Below are 17,451 nucleotides of genomic sequence, written 5' to 3'. Positions count from 1 at the left end.
GTTCAATCAAAGGCGTTATATCAAAATATTACCAATGTCAGGGGTCAACCTTCTGAGGTAGAATAGACAAAAAGATTAAATTACGCCTTAGATCGGCTGGATTTCTTGTGATTTGTAGTGGTATACAAACTTAGCGTTAAACGTTTTTTACCATTGCACTTGTTGCTTGAGTAAAGGTTGCCATCCAGTGAGGTAGGCAAAGAAAAGCGTGTCAAGAGGCTTTGGTAGAGGTAAAGCTGCCGAACCTTAAACACCGCCGTAAAGTTGCGAGGGAATTGCACGATTTAATTCCACCTTTTCCGTCATCGGGGGACTAGATGTAGGCTGGAGTTCCACCCGTATGTTGTTGATATTCCAAGAATTCTAACGAAGCATTTCGCTTGCATATTTATAGGGCGAATGGAGTGGGATTCCCTGCCTGCAGACTTGTTCCCTGAACGGTATAACTTGGGCTTTCAAGGGTAATAAGCATTTTTTAAGTGTGTATGCTCCGTCCACCATTTCGTCACTTTCCATCAGGTGAGATGGAGGTCAAATACGCACTTACTTTTTAATTAAAAATAAAAAGGTTTACCTCTACATAAAATCGAAGGCATTTTGGGTATTACACAAAAATGTTAACCCATGGGATAATATCAACAACACTTTACTGACGATATTCAATAACAAGTTGATTGAATAAATCAGTACAGAGTACTAAAAAACCGAAAGTCATTTATCGCCTAGTTTGCCACCCTTAGAGGTGGAATATTTTCTCCAAATTTAAGTGAGACCACTACCGAGGTACCATCTTTCGAACAAAAAAGAATCATCAAAATCGTTTCATAAATCAAAACACATACAGCCGAATTGAGAACCTCCTACTTTTTTGAAGTCGATTAAAAAAGTGCCAAATGGCTTGTCTATTCTTTTCAATTATCAATAGTTTTTTTATTGTCGCTTCACGAAACAACAATAGACTAATTTGGTAGGCACTTTTTTCAATCGACTTACGATAGAATATCGCCAGAAAAACTTGTTGAATTTATCCTGTGTGCAACGCGACATAACTATTACTAAACTGTCACTCCCCCGGCACGGAATAGCTACCTCAGGAACCGACTCAGATAAGCGGTAGACTTGTAATATGCACTCTTTTTATCTAACACGATTAAAAATATATAGTTTAGAATCAAAAGTCGATTATAAATCACGTGAGACACGGTTCACACACTCATTGTTAGCAAGGTAACATGTAAATGCATTACAGATGGTGCAACTGAATTTTATTATCATTTTGCGACATACTGACATCATGCACATCTCACTAGTTCCACTTCAATAAAGGCGATTTTGAATACCTTGAAGTTACGATGATTTACGCAAAAACGTTCATTCACTTTATTGTTTCATTAGGTAACGTTGTTATATAGTTTTTTTAGTAACAGTGTGCCAGACAACTACACCAAAATTACTTGGTCTCAAACTAAGGAATTTTTAGTATGAATACCAGAGCAAAAAAATTCAGAATTTACTCCGGGCATTCACATTGAGGACATGGTGAGATGAGAACGTGGTGAGCTGACAATATGGTGAATTGAGAATTTGGTAACCTACTGTGCCTCTACCACGAGTTTACTGTGACAGTTATCGCTAGCGACCGCGTAAATTACTTCACAATTTCGTATGGTAAATTATACAGCGCCCATACGGTCACAAGAATGAACAACATTTTGTATACAAACATTTTACGCGTTCTCTAGCAATAACTGTCATTGTGATTTCATAGTAGGGTCACAGCTACTGTTGGGTAATTTTCCGAACAATTTCAAATAGCGGAAAAAATTCTGAAAAAATAAAAATGTTTAGGATTGTTTTTGTATTAATAATTATAACAAACTAGTGGAGTAATTTCACAATAATTGAATATCAATTCAATAAAAATTTAAAATTAATAGAAAAATATAATTCGAAGGCTCATATTATGTTCTTCGTTTAGAAATATCTTTATTTTATTTAGCGTGAATTATAAAATAAAATTGTATAGCTAAAAGCAAATTGGAGAAAAATGAGTTTAAAAATGATTGGACAAATATATAGGAAAAATATCCGAAAAAATATTTATGATTATGAAATTAATATGATTTTTTGAAAATGGAAATTTTTCCACGACCTAACTCTAGGCAAAGCTCACAAAGGCTCAGAATAGCCATATCAGAAAAAAATTAGGTAACGCTCAATATAATTTTATTTAATTTTTGAGAATTTTTGTAGTTACAGCTTTATGAATTTTATGTGAATTGTGTAGCGTACAAACAGGATAGAAGCTGATAAACAGATCGCGGAGAATTCTTCCGCAGTCTCAGGAATTCCCGCGCTACCGTATCGTATTTTGTTTAGACGTTACGCAATTGACAAAGTTAGTTATGCTATGTATAATTTCGTTACAAAAATTCCGTTCCGCGGCATTGCAAATTGAGCTTAATGGATACATCAAATTTTAAAAACATTTTTACCGGAGACCTGCACTCGGCACTCGTAATTACGCACAATGCGACTCTGACCATGCAATGTGGTGTTATGCAAATGCGAGAGAGCGAGATCGACTTGAATATTTGGTTAACCTCGTATGGTTTATAGCTCTACGGCAATTTGAGAGGTTGGTAATTACCTAAAACCAAATGTCGAGAAGTAGGTACTATGTATGTATATCGTGAGTTGCAAATTGATGGGGAACGTGTGCACCCTTAATCGGGTGTTGGCTGTCTACCCTACCTACATAAGGTAGTGTGCATTTTGAAGAGAGAGTGCGATTTGGGTTGCTAATAATAACGCAATATGTCTTATTAACGATAATTGTAACTTTTTCATTGAAAAAAAAAACCGACCTCCAAAGTTTGCTTATTGGTTTTTTTCGATTTCCATGGGATCTCCTCGTCAAATTCTGACTTGGTGACAATGGGACCACCACGAGAGTGCACCCGTTCAAACAAAGAATTTTCAAAATCGGTCCACGATTGACGGAGAAATCGGAAAACATACGTACAGCCGAACATATAACCTCCTCCTTTTTTGAAGTCGGTTAAAGAGAAAGTAATAAGCCAGGTTTTTATTATCATATTTATATAATACCAAGTGGCAGCCTAGTGAAAGATTGAACGGTTGCATGTCAATTCAAAATTTGTGAAAACACAGGTAACATTAGGCATACAAACATATTATCTAAGGTGTACGTATAGGAGACGTTGCATTGCATTTTGACGGGCCCATATTCCGTTTATAGTGACCCTCCGTATTAACCTCTTGGTTATACGGGAAGGGCACAGCTACCTGTGCAAGCACGGGCGTGCACAGGCACCTTATTCAGCCAGATCCTGACTCCAGATCTGTCCATTTGCACAGGCTTGGCTCAGGGACCCCGGGAGCTCTATAGCATCCTTCCTATTGAAAAATCAATCGGAACTGATAGATGCATTAAAACAAACTAAATTAGGTAATATACCATGGGTGTGTACCTCACATGCATTGAATAAGTCGGTCAGTAATATAAACGCCGTGATAGTTTGATAATTGGGAGGTCGATTCGTCTTTGTGATCTACTCTTTAATTTGTAAGTTATGTACATTTATACAAGCACGCATGCACTCATAGCCCCGCACTATGGAAATCCTGTGTTTAGAGGCCCACCTTAAACGAAAAGCACTCAAAAAAGTTTACGCTTTACAATTTAAACGTAAGCGTTAACAACGTGCTTATGTTTGATGTCCCGCCATCTATGTTTCATTTCAATAAAAATAATAGTCGTGTTTTACAAATAAACATATTTATCACAAAACCTTAATGGTCTGGCTACATACAGGCGGCCACCGCGTAAGCGTTCTGGGCGCGGGAATGTTTATAATGTACGAGATCATAATGAACCCTGCCACACTGAAACGCGCGTCTGCCGCGCGTTTCAGTGTGGCAGGGTTCATATAAACGCTTCCGCGACCGCCTCTGTGTGGCCAGAGCATTAGTGATCTACTCTCGCTTTTTGCTATCAACACAACGTTGCAAGCTTTTTTAACATAAAAGTCCACGTTTTTCTAAACGAAAGTGAAAAGCATTTTAAAAAAGCACGGGTTTTTAAAAAAGCACAATGGTTTGCCGATAAATTTGTTTCCCATCTCTACCTGTGTTGCGGGTTACGGGTGCCATGGACACACACATAGACAACCACAAATTACACCCAAACTCACGAGAGAAATAAATGTAAGTCCCCTACCTACAAAATATCCCCAAATTCCTATAAATAGGTAGGTATAACTACTATTGGAAGCTACAGCGCACCGAAACGTGCCCCAAAGCTTGTTCTAGTGGGGGAGATTCGTCGCGTTATTAATGAATAGCGAGAGCGAGATAACAATATTGCAATTCATGTAGATTTATGACATAGGTGTACGTGGTTACCTACTAGAAATCGGAATTTTACGTGCAGTATAAATTTGCATAATTTCCGTACGGCACCACGCAAAGTACGTTCAAAACTAGTAGATAACGGGCATAATACGTTTCCCTTTGCACCTTAAGATTTAATTTCAACATTATTTAATTAAAGCACGTACACCTATATCATAAATCTACAAGACTTTTGTGAATTTAATTCGCTAATTTATGGGTATTAAGTAGCCGATATTCGCCCAAGCCATAAAATCCCTGATAATTAAGGAAAGCAATTGTGCTTGCTGCGAGGAATTGGGAATATGAATTCTCTTGTTCCTCCAATTCCGCACACGTAGAAATACTCAAACCTCCAAATGAGTTGTTTTTAAACTCCATTGCCCACAAAATCCCCAATCAAGTTTGTAATTCCCCAGACATTTTATTTTGTAGCCTAAAATCGCGTTTTCCTATTTCAACAATAGCCAAAATATCACCGAGCCGCCGATTACTTTTTTAATTGCCACGCGACCCAACATTGTTTACAATAAATGAATGAATAAATAAGGATAAGGAAGTAGTACAGACTATGTAAATGGCTGTGAATATCAATTAATTTACTCTTTAATATGAAAGTGTTAAGTTTTTTCCTTGTAGTATTATTAAAATATTGAGTCAAACTAATTTTTTTTCTGAACTTTGGTAATTATACGTATCTATCAATAGATGGCATTGTGTATTACAAACTTATTTACAAATGTAACATGGGTAGATGGCGCTTGTCTAAAATAAAATGTTAGCCGGCAGTATCCACAAAAATTTAGTTACAGGTCCATGATTAAAAACAATATGACCCAAAGTTCTAAAAGTTAAGTGTGATGTTAACTGGAATTAGATACAGTCAAACAATTGGACTGGCACTTACCATAACTGAAATAGAGTCTAAATCTTATGTGTCCAGCTTGATGTGCTCGTGCCTTTTAACTGCCTCCGTGACCGATCGATCACCATGCTAGATTAGTACGCGGAGGTTCCGATTTCGATTCCCGGGTCGGGAGAAATATTTATAAGGCCTACATTTATTTCTATCGTGAATTTAGATGTAATTTCTGGTTGGATATGTGTGTGTCCATGGCACCCGTGATACAGGGTTTCCCTAGTGCGGGGTTATGAGTGTGTACCTTACTATTGTTATTATTATTAGCTTATATTAGTTGGGCGGTATATGTGAACGGCAGAGACAAAGTTTTTATAAGACATAGATTGTGCTATTCAGGCACTTTGACGTATTTCAGTTTTTACGTTTATTTGTATTCTTAAAACATATTTACTTCTGTTTATTTTTATATTCACGTCCACTACGACGAATCACAAAAAGCATTACAAATCTTTGGAAATTTAAAACCAACTTATTTCCGCGTTTATGCAAATGATTTCTAAGTATTTTAAAACTGTCCCGTCTCATATATGTTTCTTGACGATTTGCATAAGAATGATCGTCTGAAAGTTGGTTTCATAGTAATTTAGCCGTTGTTAACATGCTAAAGCGAAGCCCACGAAAAACAGCTTGATATTTTACAACCAATTTATAAATACTAAACATAATTAGACAGGTATTAACATATAATACGATTGTTTTCTTGATTGCAAATTCAGGTATTCTGCTCATGTTAGAACGATGCCACACGGGCGCTGCCTGTGCGTTGGGTCATAGCAACCAACGTAGTGATTTCAACGCACCGAATGCCACGTGCCAATCGAACAATGGGATGGATGCCGCAACATAACGCTGCTTATGTACTTACGCACCGGTACCCCTTCCCGCTTTGTCTCCTGGCCCCTTGTCTGTTATGCACGCGTTTCATAGCTGCGTGCCGTTTTGATTTATCAAGCATGTGGTACTACCTATGTAGTTCTAATTTATATGTAGTATACGCACTGTCGCCACTCAAGCTTCGCAAGGCCACCACCGACGCAACACACCGTGTGGCATCGCTCTTATACCGTACGTTAAAGTATAATACAATACCTATCGTGTAGAAAAATTCCTAACAAGTCGCTATTTGCAAACTACGCCTTATTTCTACTCTCTAATAAAGGTAAAAATGTAAATAAAATGTCTTCAAGAGCACTTCCAAATGCAAATGGCTTGATTTCCGCCGAAGTAAATATAGCAAATCGTTGTACACTCGTAGGTTACTTCGAAACCGTAGCTCTCGCCTACGACGACGTGAAACGCTGGTCCAAATTTCTTGTCCATGGCTTCTTTCACCATGCGAGCAGCTAATTCGTTGTTCTGGGAAAACTTTTCACAGGCCGTCACTGTTAATTCCACTGCTTCATTGCGCATCTCTTCTGACATGTCTGTATGCTGTGAACAAACGGTTGAATTAGGTAAAGTAGTGAAGCTCCGACAAACATTCTTTGAGCGATTATAATTTTATCGATTTTTTAGGTTTTCGCGATTGTTACACATAGGAAATGAAACTGTTTTTCCGAATTTAAATCACGTATATTTGTTTTTTCAAACAAACCGACGTTTCGGGCCCTTTACAGGTCTCATGGTCACGGTTGACTGAGTTGAGACAGTTGATTATAATTTTCTTTAGGTGCACAACCTTCTTTTGCCTAAAATTCATTGAAGGCTTTTTGTTTTAGCTTAAAAAATAAATGTATATATAGATAGAGTAAGGTTACCTCTGTAATAACATGCATAGATAGTTTAGTAGCTTTGAAAGATATTATGATACCGCAGCTGGTAAAGGTACTCGACAGAGATCAAGCTATGGAAATGTCAGAATAAGTGAGCAAGGTGGATTGTCTCATTTCATTGGCAAATATTGCGTGAAATAAGAAACCAATATTGCAAATATGACGTTCTATAATTTACACTATTTGTTTTTGTTGAAAATAAGAATGGTCTGCGAATTGTTCATGCGTTATTAAAGTGTTATTTTTTTCGCAAGTACATGTTTCGGTGATTGTGATTTTCGGTATTTGCGATGGTGATTTTTGTGGTTAAGTCATTAGCGGGCGAGTCAATACAACATTACGGTGTTAATTTGTGTAGACTGTTGCACAATCGACTTTCTGTTGCAACGGTTTTTTATGCGTTAGCATCTAATAGTCTGTGGTTTTTTTTTGAAAATAACTCTCATTGTCACTGCTACATACATACTTAACAATACCTACCTATACACATGGAGTTCTTAGGTTTTTGCGATTGTCACATGGATAACATGAAACTATTTTTTCGGATCTAAATGTAGCCAAGATGCTGCGAGAGGCCATTGAAATTTAAAAAAAAATTTCAACAGGGAAGATGCTTTCTCCGTGCCACCATTTTGGGATAAAGTATTTCCTCTGACGAAAAATTCTAAGCAGATATAAGACTACATACAGTACTAAGTAATATATTTTAATTAATTCGAAATAAATTTTAATATTAAAATCATATTCTGAAAATAAAATAAAATAATTGTAAAGCATTTATGTAGCGTAATTAGGATGTCTTTTGAAAATTAAAAGCAAGCTATTTAATTAACAACTTTTGTAACTATAGTGAAAGATAGCGTGTTTTGCATTAATTAGTTTTAGCATAACTGGTTGATCATTTTATCATCACCATTAGCCGTGACCATGGGGCCTGTAAAGGGCCCGAAACTTTGGTTTGTTTGATCAAAAAACAAATACACGCGATTTAAATCCGACAAAACTCCTAGGTGTATAGGTATTGAAACTTAACTAGTAATACAATTGTCTCGTCCTGTCATTGAATGTATTCACTCAATAGATAAGTAGGTTCAACCTATTTTCTGTCATATTTCTACGGAGCCTACGCTTCAAGGAAAACCACGTCAATCTTCAAACGATTGTCTGAGGTAAACAATCAATAGGAAATGAAGTTAAAGATAGATTGTGAAAATAAACTCAACATTTTCTAATACGGAATGTTTTAAGATTGAAGCATAACGCTGAGGTTCTTTCGCTGCCTATTGTGTATCCTAGAGAAACGGAATATTTTAACCACGTTTGGATAGAGAGCACCTGCCAAAACAAACAATGCCGTCAAATCCACTTGTAAATGTGGAACCCGCTTTATACTCAAATGGTTGTTTACACGAGTGATCTTACGGTTTTAACGTTTAATTTCTAGAGAAATTGAGAAAACACTTACATGTGCCAGGGGAAATACATACATAGAAATAGTGCATGCACACAATGGTGCCTACGGTCATAGCAATAGTACGTAGGCATACGATCAAATGGCAATGGACAATTTAAAATGCCAATTGAACAATAAAATTAAAATGCCGTACCATAAAAAAACTATTTATGTATTTATTTATTGCATCATGAATAGTACATACAAACTTATATAAACATGGACCCTGTTAAGGTGTTGCAATATACATTTTTTAAATAAATTTTATATGAAATCTACGTCTATCTTAAGCCATCACATAATTTAAAATGTCTATAATTGGTTTTCTAAAATTACATGATTAAATTAAATTTTCAAATTATATTTCCAAATTATATTCATGTCATATTAAAACTAAACATAATGTTGCCGAGAGATTGAACATTTACACGTCTTTTTTTTTATAATACTAAGTGACGGTACGAACAAGTCGTGTGCCTGGTAGTAAGCGCTACGCCTGTCCCTAACAGTAGCAGTGTCACTCAGACCTTTAAATCACAAAGATCTGAGAGGCAGTGCCTCTGCGCCCGACACCCTGAGACATAAGTTGACAAGTCCCATGTGCCTGTAATTTCACCATTCTATCTGATAAGAGCTCTTCTACTGAGTAATAACTAGTTGAGATCATTAGTGAGTTGACTTTACTTTTAAAGGTTTCATATTTGTCATTGATTTTTATTGCATCTGATATTTTGTTGTAAATGAGTAGGTACAGCCCGGTGATATGAGCTATTTCTGCACAACATTCAATTACATGTAGGAATGGTTAAAATGTTTTTGCGGCGCTCACTTTTAAATTATTCAAATATTGAAATGTGTTTTTTTTTACAAAATTTGCAGTTCCAAGAAGTACAGTGATAGTAGTGTATTAGGTTTAGGTTGGTAAAGTGTGGTCTACAGGAGTGCGTGCTTGCGTGTGTGCGTGCGTGCGTGCGTGCGTGCGTGCGTGCGTGCGTGCGTGCGTGCGTGCGTGCGTGCGTGCGTGCGTGCGTGCGCGCGTGCGTGCGAGCGTGCATGCGTGTACATAAATTTCGTACCGTACGTAACTATTTAGAGTATTTAAACTGAAATATTTATTTATACATTTTTTGTGAAAGCACTCTACTAGTTTGTTGTTATAATTTGATACAAATATCCGTTTGCTTTGGCTCATGTTGCCATTCCGGACGTCCGCAGAGACGGGGCTAGGGCTCTCTGAAACGTTAAAGAGCGACTATAATAATCCGCGAAACCACTTACACTATCACGCGCCGGTAACCCGGAGGCTAAAGAGTAGCCATAGATTCATTAAAGAAGTATTCCCTCTGGACGGGGAAACTAGCAAAGTCCGAAAAGTCTCTGGAAGAAGAAATATCCCACGGCATCACTCATTCCGATGTCGGAGCACCTCCCTCCTGGGCATGATCTACCTTGACCGACTTGGAAGTCTCTGAACCTATTCAGATATTAGATTGGGACTATGCAGACCCAAGTCAGCCGAATCAAGGAGAGCATGCACAGGTGGAGTTATAGCTCGGCGAGCGCATATTATGTATGGTGGCCCTCCCCAGTCAATGGTACATCTTTTGTCGTGCGCAGCGTGTCCCTACACCTGAACACGCGAGGACCTGTACAACGCCACTAATAATTCTGTGTCAGTCGCTAGGCGCTGGTCCTCACAAATATCGACGCCGGAAAGCGAACAAATAATTTCCGGAAGAGAGGAAAGACAAAATTCTTTCCGACGTCGATATAAACGTTAAAGGTGACATGCTAAGTAAAAGACTGATACAAATAACAACAAACGAGTGGAGTACTTTCACAAAAAAACATATAAATAAATATTGCTATTAATAAAGCGAAATTAGCGACAAAGCCCCTGGTATAAGGTCCTTGGCTGAGAAAAGAAAAACACTTTCATAGTTTTCTCACAAGTGGCGGAACGGCAAAAAGCCGTTAAAACCAAAAACAAACATCTATAGCAAGCGCATCATACAAATTAGTAAGGTCTGCTAACACGTTCCGTAGCTCAATTGCCAAGTGAAGTGGTTTAGTCAAGCCGGATATAAGGAATTTGTCTTAGAATTTTGTCAAATTTGTCAATTGGCAGATGTTGCTATAACACACTGAGAAACAACACACTAAGAGTCGTATTCTAGAACTCTATTCAATGCTCAAGTCAGGATTGCACTGGCAACACAAGTACTGGAAATACGACCTTAATGGCAGGGACTTGAGTATGATTTTGAGTGCTTTAAACCATACTCAAATCTGAATTGAGCATTGAGTAGAGTTCTAGAATACGACCCTAAGGGTCGTTTCCAGAACTGTACTCAATGCTCAAGTCAGGATTTGAGCAGACTTGAGTATGATTTCAAGCACTGGAAATACGACCCTAATTTGGACTTGAGTATGATTTCTAGTGCTTTGAATCATACTCAAGTCTTGACTTGAGCAATGAGTAGAGTTCTAGAATACGATCCTAAGTGTCGTTCACTGTATTAATTAAATTTAATTAATTTTAATTAATACAGTGAATAGCGACATGTCTCGCCAGGACTGGTAGCTGTAAAGGTACTAACTGGGTGATAAATCTGTCAAAATTTCTCATAGATGGCGCTACGACTAAAAAGTCTTTGAAAGACCAAGTACAAAGACACGATGCAAGCACATAGAAAAATTCGTGAGGTACGTTGGTTCGTTCCGCGGCTTAGGTGGTATAGCGTCTGGCACGGTATGCAAGAAGACGTCGGTTCGAATCCGACCGGATCGAAGGAATTTTTTCTGCGTGTTCGATCTTTGTATTAATAATTATAATAAACTAGTGGAGTAATTTCACAAAAAATAATTGAATATCAATTCAATAAAAATTTAATTAATATTTGTTAGTATTTGGGACTAATGAAATACGATAACATGTCTACATTAGTAGCAGTAGAACTCCTTGTGAAAAAGTTTGTCCAGGGTAGTACCTTACGTTACCTATTTATGCCGCCAAGCAGTAATGTCACCATTACTAAATTCCAGTTTTGAAGGGTAAGGGCGCTGGTGAAATTACAGGCACATGGGACTTGTCAACTTATGTCTCAGGGTGACGGGCGCAGCGGCAGCGCCCCTCAGATCTTTGCGATTTAAAGTTCTGAGTGGCACTGCAACTGTTATGGTCATGTAGCTTACCATCACACGCACGACTTGTTCGTTCGTCGTCGTCACTTGATATTATAAAAAAAACTTAATTTTCATAAGAAATATAAATAGTATTTCGACAAGTCAAGGTCCGCGACAGTTAGACGCGACGTAACGCAACAGCGCGTTACTAGGAGATCAGGTTACTACTGCTTTTACCCACGATATTTATCTTCTGAGTAGGTATTTAGATGTGCCACTTCGTCAAGTTCAAATCGCACCCATTTTTATGTGTTTTAAGTGACACGTCTACACGTAAGTTGACAAATTCCATGTGCTTGTAATTTTACTTAGCCTTCAAAACTGGATCGCAGTAATGCTCACATTACATATGGCGGTTGAAATAGTCAAGATTAAGGTACCGTTGGTGTAATAAGGACACATCTGCAAAATGACAACTTTTCAGGTGTAAAGATTTTGCGAACGAAATTAGACATTAACTTTTTTGTGTTTAAAATTGTAGGGTTATGAAATTTCACGTACACATGATTTGTTTCATGTGATAAAAACACTTTTGACGTATGATTTATTACACCAAGGCGTACCCTGAATCATCCATTTATCGACATCGGCACAATGCAACGATAACGTCCTTAGGAAATTAATGTAGGTATGTTAAACATTGGCAATAAGCGGAATAAATTAATGGACAGTGTAAAAGTTACAACTATGATTCAAAATCGAAAATCAAAATCAAAGTAATCTTTATGTCATAGGTAAGCATTATTACACTTGAAATCGTCACAATATGGTTAAACTCTACCGCTCATTCGTAAGGCAGATTCCCCTGAGAAGAATGAGCAAGAAACTCTAGGGGTTGCTCTTTGTAAATAACATTTGTAAACATTTAACATTTACAATATATTAATTTTTAGTTTTCAAACATCAATTCGAGACTACCTCCATGAGCTAAACGGATTTTTGTCATCCAAGTACGCAGAAGTTTATATTTTAGTTTCACTATAGTTTTAAACCTCTGGAATGGCAAATTTTGTATATCAACTGGAATCTTTTTACAGAAGCGTATATATTACCCCTTAAATGAATTTGTGAAGACGACTATCAAGAACAGCTACTTTATTTTTATTTTTCGTGTTTAATGTTATGTCTGTCAATATTTTTCACAAAAAAATTACAACTTGTATAGATTGTGTACACAAGAAAAAATATTTTTTTTTTTATTATACTAAGTGATGGAACGAGCAAGTCGTGCGCCTGATGGTAAACGACACGCCTGTGCATAACAGTTCCAGTGCCACTCAGAGCTTTAAATAGCAAAGACATCATAGGCACTAGAACTGCGACCGCCACCCTGAGGCATAAGTTGATAAGTCTCAGGTGCCTGTAATTTTACCAGCACCCTTACCCTTCAAAACTGGAACGCAGTATTGCTCGTATGCTCGTATTAATGCTTGGCGGCAGAAATAGGTAAGGTAGGTACTACTACCTTAGACGAACTCACAGGGAGCTAACTACTAAAATTATTCGTCATCTTAAGTCATTCATAGTCCTTTTTATTACTTCACCAACAACTGCTTAAACTAAAACTACAATTAGGGAAGTAACATTGCTTATAATGCTAAATGAAACAGTTAATTATTGGCAAATAAAAAAAAAAATAAGTAGAAAAAGAACTGTCACATTACCTATTTCTGCCGCAAGCAGTAATGTCAGCATTACTATGTTCCGGTTTAGAAGGGTAAGGGTGCTGGTGAAATTACAGGCGCATGGGACTTGTCAACTTTGACCCCAGGGAGACGGGCGCGGTGGCCCCTCAGATCTTTGCGATTTAAAGCTCTGAGTGACTGCAACTGTTATGGACAGGCATGTAGCTTACCATCAGGTGCATGACTTATTCGTCCAGTCACTTGATATTATAAAAAAATACCGCAATCTTTAATTGTAAACACGTGATTAAGTAAGATTAAATATTAAAAAAATGTTTAGTTATTTAATAACAAAAAAGAAAAAAAACAGATACGAAAAATACTTAACAGTATTTAACAAAACTGACGAGGTCATATTGCACTGTTAATACACTAGTGTATTAACTCTAAAACTGTATTTTTTTGCAGAATCGATAAGAAACGAATTACTCACTATTACTTATTCATAAATTTAATTTAATTAAAATTCATATTGTAAAAATAAAATATAAGTAAATTGGAGTGTACTTTGGAAAATTTAAAAATAAGGTATTTGATTAATAACTTTTAAGTATAGTGAAAAATTTGGATTAGATATAAATGGTTGGTGACTTTACTATCTCAGTCAGCCATGACCATGGAACCTGTGAAGGGCCCGAAACGTTCGTTTGTTTGAAAATAATAATAATAATTTCCTATTTAATTTTATGTATAGGCTAAAGTTTATTACAGACATCTAAACCATTTCCTACTTGCCAAATACATTTAAAAATAAAAGGGAAATAATTATTTTTGAGTAAACTATGTTTTGTCCAGCATTAACTCACAAAAAGTTTGTCTCATTTTGAGTTAAGTAGATATCTTTCAATTGTTTCTCACAATATTCTAACAACGGTTGTATTGACGTGTAGATATTAAAATTTTACGTTCCGCAAATAGTATAATCTTGAATTTCACTTATTTGGAGTTATAGCACTTGTAATAGCAGTGCATTTAATGCACTTAAATGGAGATTTAAGTTTGTGAATTATCAAAATTCGTTGACGAATTTGTTGACATTAAATTTTAAGTCATTCTGTTTTTCATCGTATTCAAATCTATGGACTTACCCTTACAAGTGGATATGTATGAACAATCTTTTCGACTGTTGTCGTAGGAGCCGCTGCGCCATCGTCAGCCATTTTTCAGAAAACAGCACTTATTACCAATAAAACTTACAATTACTTCGCAAATAGTTAAAAGGAGAAACACAACACACGTTGCGCGCGGATCAACGTCGTCTCCCCACTGTTTACCCGTTGCCTTGGAAACCGACGGAGGCGGGAAGATGTGATTGATTTTTCTCAACATGTGCGGTGGTCTACTAGTGCAAACGAAAACTACTGGCCACCTACTTGATTTTACTTATTTGAAATGACCTTCAGGGTACGCGTGGGAGCCTACTCGATGATCTCAAATCCTTAATCAAATACCGATACAAACTTACACGCCTAATAGAAGTGAGTGTTACGCATGATTTACTAAAAGTATTTTGGACAAATTTTGTATTTATAAAGTTTTGTCGTCTGAAAGGTATTTCATGGAATTTTTAATGTTCAAATGACACCATGTATAAGATTTTTGTTTCTGGATTTTGTAATTGGTTCTGACATGAAAACACGAACAAATTTTATTTTCCTGCGAAATCTTTGATTTTATCCGGACAATGAAAAGTTGCATAGCGTACAAATTTTCAGGTTTCTTTTTATTTAAACACAAAATGGGACCATTATATTTCAAAATAGTACTTAAGCGTCCCGCAAAACTCTGCTTGTATCAGGACAAGAAAAGATGCATACCGTTAAGGAAGCGTACCTGAAAATATAGGTTTCTCTTTATTTAAACGACACGAAAACGAAATGGGAACATAATATTTCAAATCAATAATACATTTGGAATCGATGACAAATAACGTAGAAATTTATAGATTTGCGAGATTATGTAAATATGATTATTAAGCTATGTAATCATCATGTATCACTGTGATAGCCACAGCCAAATTTCAATGGTATAGCTACTCTTTTCCACATAATTGCTGCTCAATTAAACACTCAAATACTGTTTTGGAATAGTGTCATCGAAAAAATTTTGTTGAGTTTTCGTTGAAAATCTTAACAAGACTCTAGAATATCGATCCAACTTTGGATGTTCAATAATCAAATTCAATGACGTACATTAGATACGACTTAGAAACTAATTACTAGTCATTCTTTGTCAGTTCCTTCTTCAATTACATAGTTTTAATTGGGCCAAAAATTAACCTTAGGAAAAATTGCATCTTGATCCAATAAAGCCACATGTGATCATACTTCAAAAATGTTTTTATCACATGAAAGTCATAAAGAAATACATGAAACGAAAAGTATTTACCTATATGTGAAATGTTATAACAATCTATTTAAGTATAAAAAAGTTAACGCTAATTTTATTCCTAGAATCTTTAAACTTCTCTCCTGAAAAGTTGTGATTTTACGGATATGGCCTTATTATATCATGGGGGCGTAATAATGAACTCCATTAATCAGAATGTGTTATACATACTAAATTTTGTACATACTAAATATGAATGTCATTCAAAGTTTTTATTATTAGTTCACCAGTTGTTGGTGAACTAATAAAACTTAGACTAAAACTACAATTAGGGAAGTAACATTGCTTATAATGCTAAATGAAACAGTTAATTATTGGCAAATAAAAAAAATAAGTAGAAGAAGTACTGTCACATTACCTATCTCTGCCGCCAAGCAGTAATGTCAGTATTACTATGTTCCGGCTTAGAAGGGTAAGGGTGCTGGTGAAATTACAGGCGCATGAGACTTGTCAACTTTTACCTCAAAGAGACGGGCGCGGTGGCAGTGCCCCTCAGATCTTTGCGATTTAAAGCTCTGAGTGGCGCTGCAACTATTACGGACAGGCGTGTAGCTTACTATCAGATTGTTCGTCCCGCCACTAGATATTATAAAAAAGACGTACACGTAAACCTTGAACGCACCAGTGCCATTCGTAAGCTAAAAAACCAATTTAAAGAGCTCAAACACTATACTCTACTGTGAATAGTTGAGAAATTGGGTACTCTACGGACGGACTGTCCTAATAACAGCGTCAAATCAAGGTCACCATATAAAAATAATGTTATTGGATTTCTATAGTACCTATACTAAATTTCAAGTCGATCGGACTAGTGGTAAAACAAATATACATTTTATGATAGATTTCTTCTCTAACTGAGAATAGAGCCAAATAGTCTTTATACAGCTGAACAGATGTTCATCATACAGCTAAGAGCTATCCTTGTTAAATTAGTCTTTAAATAAAAAAAGCTTTGAGAGCAGTGAGCTACGGTACCATAGGTAGACACACAGACAAATGCTTCAAACGTATAATTCCTCCTTTTTGTGTCGGGGGTTAAAAACCTAAACTTGTATCCTAAAATAATTGACTGACGTCGCTGTATGTAATACCAGAGTATTTTTTTAAAAGCACTTAATTTTAAATGAAATTGTTTGTTTGATTATGTTCTTAAAATAGACCAAGCTGTTTTAAGTAATTAGATGTAAGCAATTGAATAAACTGTCTGAAATACAGATTTAACTGGATTTTGGAGATTTATATGGAACTCATAGACTTACCCTTACAAGTGGGTATGTATGAATAACATCAGCCGCCGGCTGGCTTGGAGCAGCAGCTGCCGGTGCGCCTTCCTCAGCCATTCTTCACAACTTACAACACTCAATCTACAATTAATTACTTCGCCAACATTTAAAACGAGGAAATAAAGTAGAATTCTCGCGGTACAGAGACGTCTTCTCACAGTTTACACGTCGTCTTGGAAACCTGTGTTGGAAACTGACTAGGAACTTGCAGTAAGATATTTCTTCAGCCAGTTACATGGGATAATATCAAAGAATAAGATGATTTCACGCGAGATTAAGTCAATCGTAAAGCCTCGAATCCAATCCGTAAAAACGATATTTAAAAAGTTTTGTGAAAATGACGTAG

The 17,451-nt window shown here is 36.4% G+C and overlaps 1 protein-coding gene across 1 annotated transcript; it reads right to left on the bottom strand.

Moving 5' to 3' along the window:
* Positions 1 to 6,499: 6,499 nt before the first annotated feature.
* LOC113237597 (dynein light chain 4, axonemal) lies at positions 6,500 to 14,851 on the bottom strand. The gene is made up of 2 exons (XM_026474168.1): positions 14,523 to 14,851; positions 6,500 to 6,769 (listed from the first exon to the last, which is right to left on the bottom strand). The coding sequence occupies exons 1-2, from the start codon at positions 14,592 to 14,594 to the stop codon at positions 6,521 to 6,523; spliced, it is 321 nt and encodes a 106-aa protein (XP_026329953.1). The 5' UTR covers positions 14,595 to 14,851; the 3' UTR covers positions 6,500 to 6,520.
* Between the last annotated feature and the right edge of the window lie 2,600 nt (positions 14,852 to 17,451).

This window comes from Hyposmocoma kahamanoa, unplaced genomic scaffold (assembly GCF_003589595.1).
Source record: "Hyposmocoma kahamanoa isolate Upper Pololo Valley unplaced genomic scaffold, ASM358959v1 93, whole genome shotgun sequence".
In the NCBI taxonomy this organism is placed as follows: domain Eukaryota; kingdom Metazoa; phylum Arthropoda; class Insecta; order Lepidoptera; family Cosmopterigidae; genus Hyposmocoma; species Hyposmocoma kahamanoa.
Note: the sequence above shows the minus strand (reverse complement) of the source record. Positions and strands in the feature narration are given on the sequence as shown.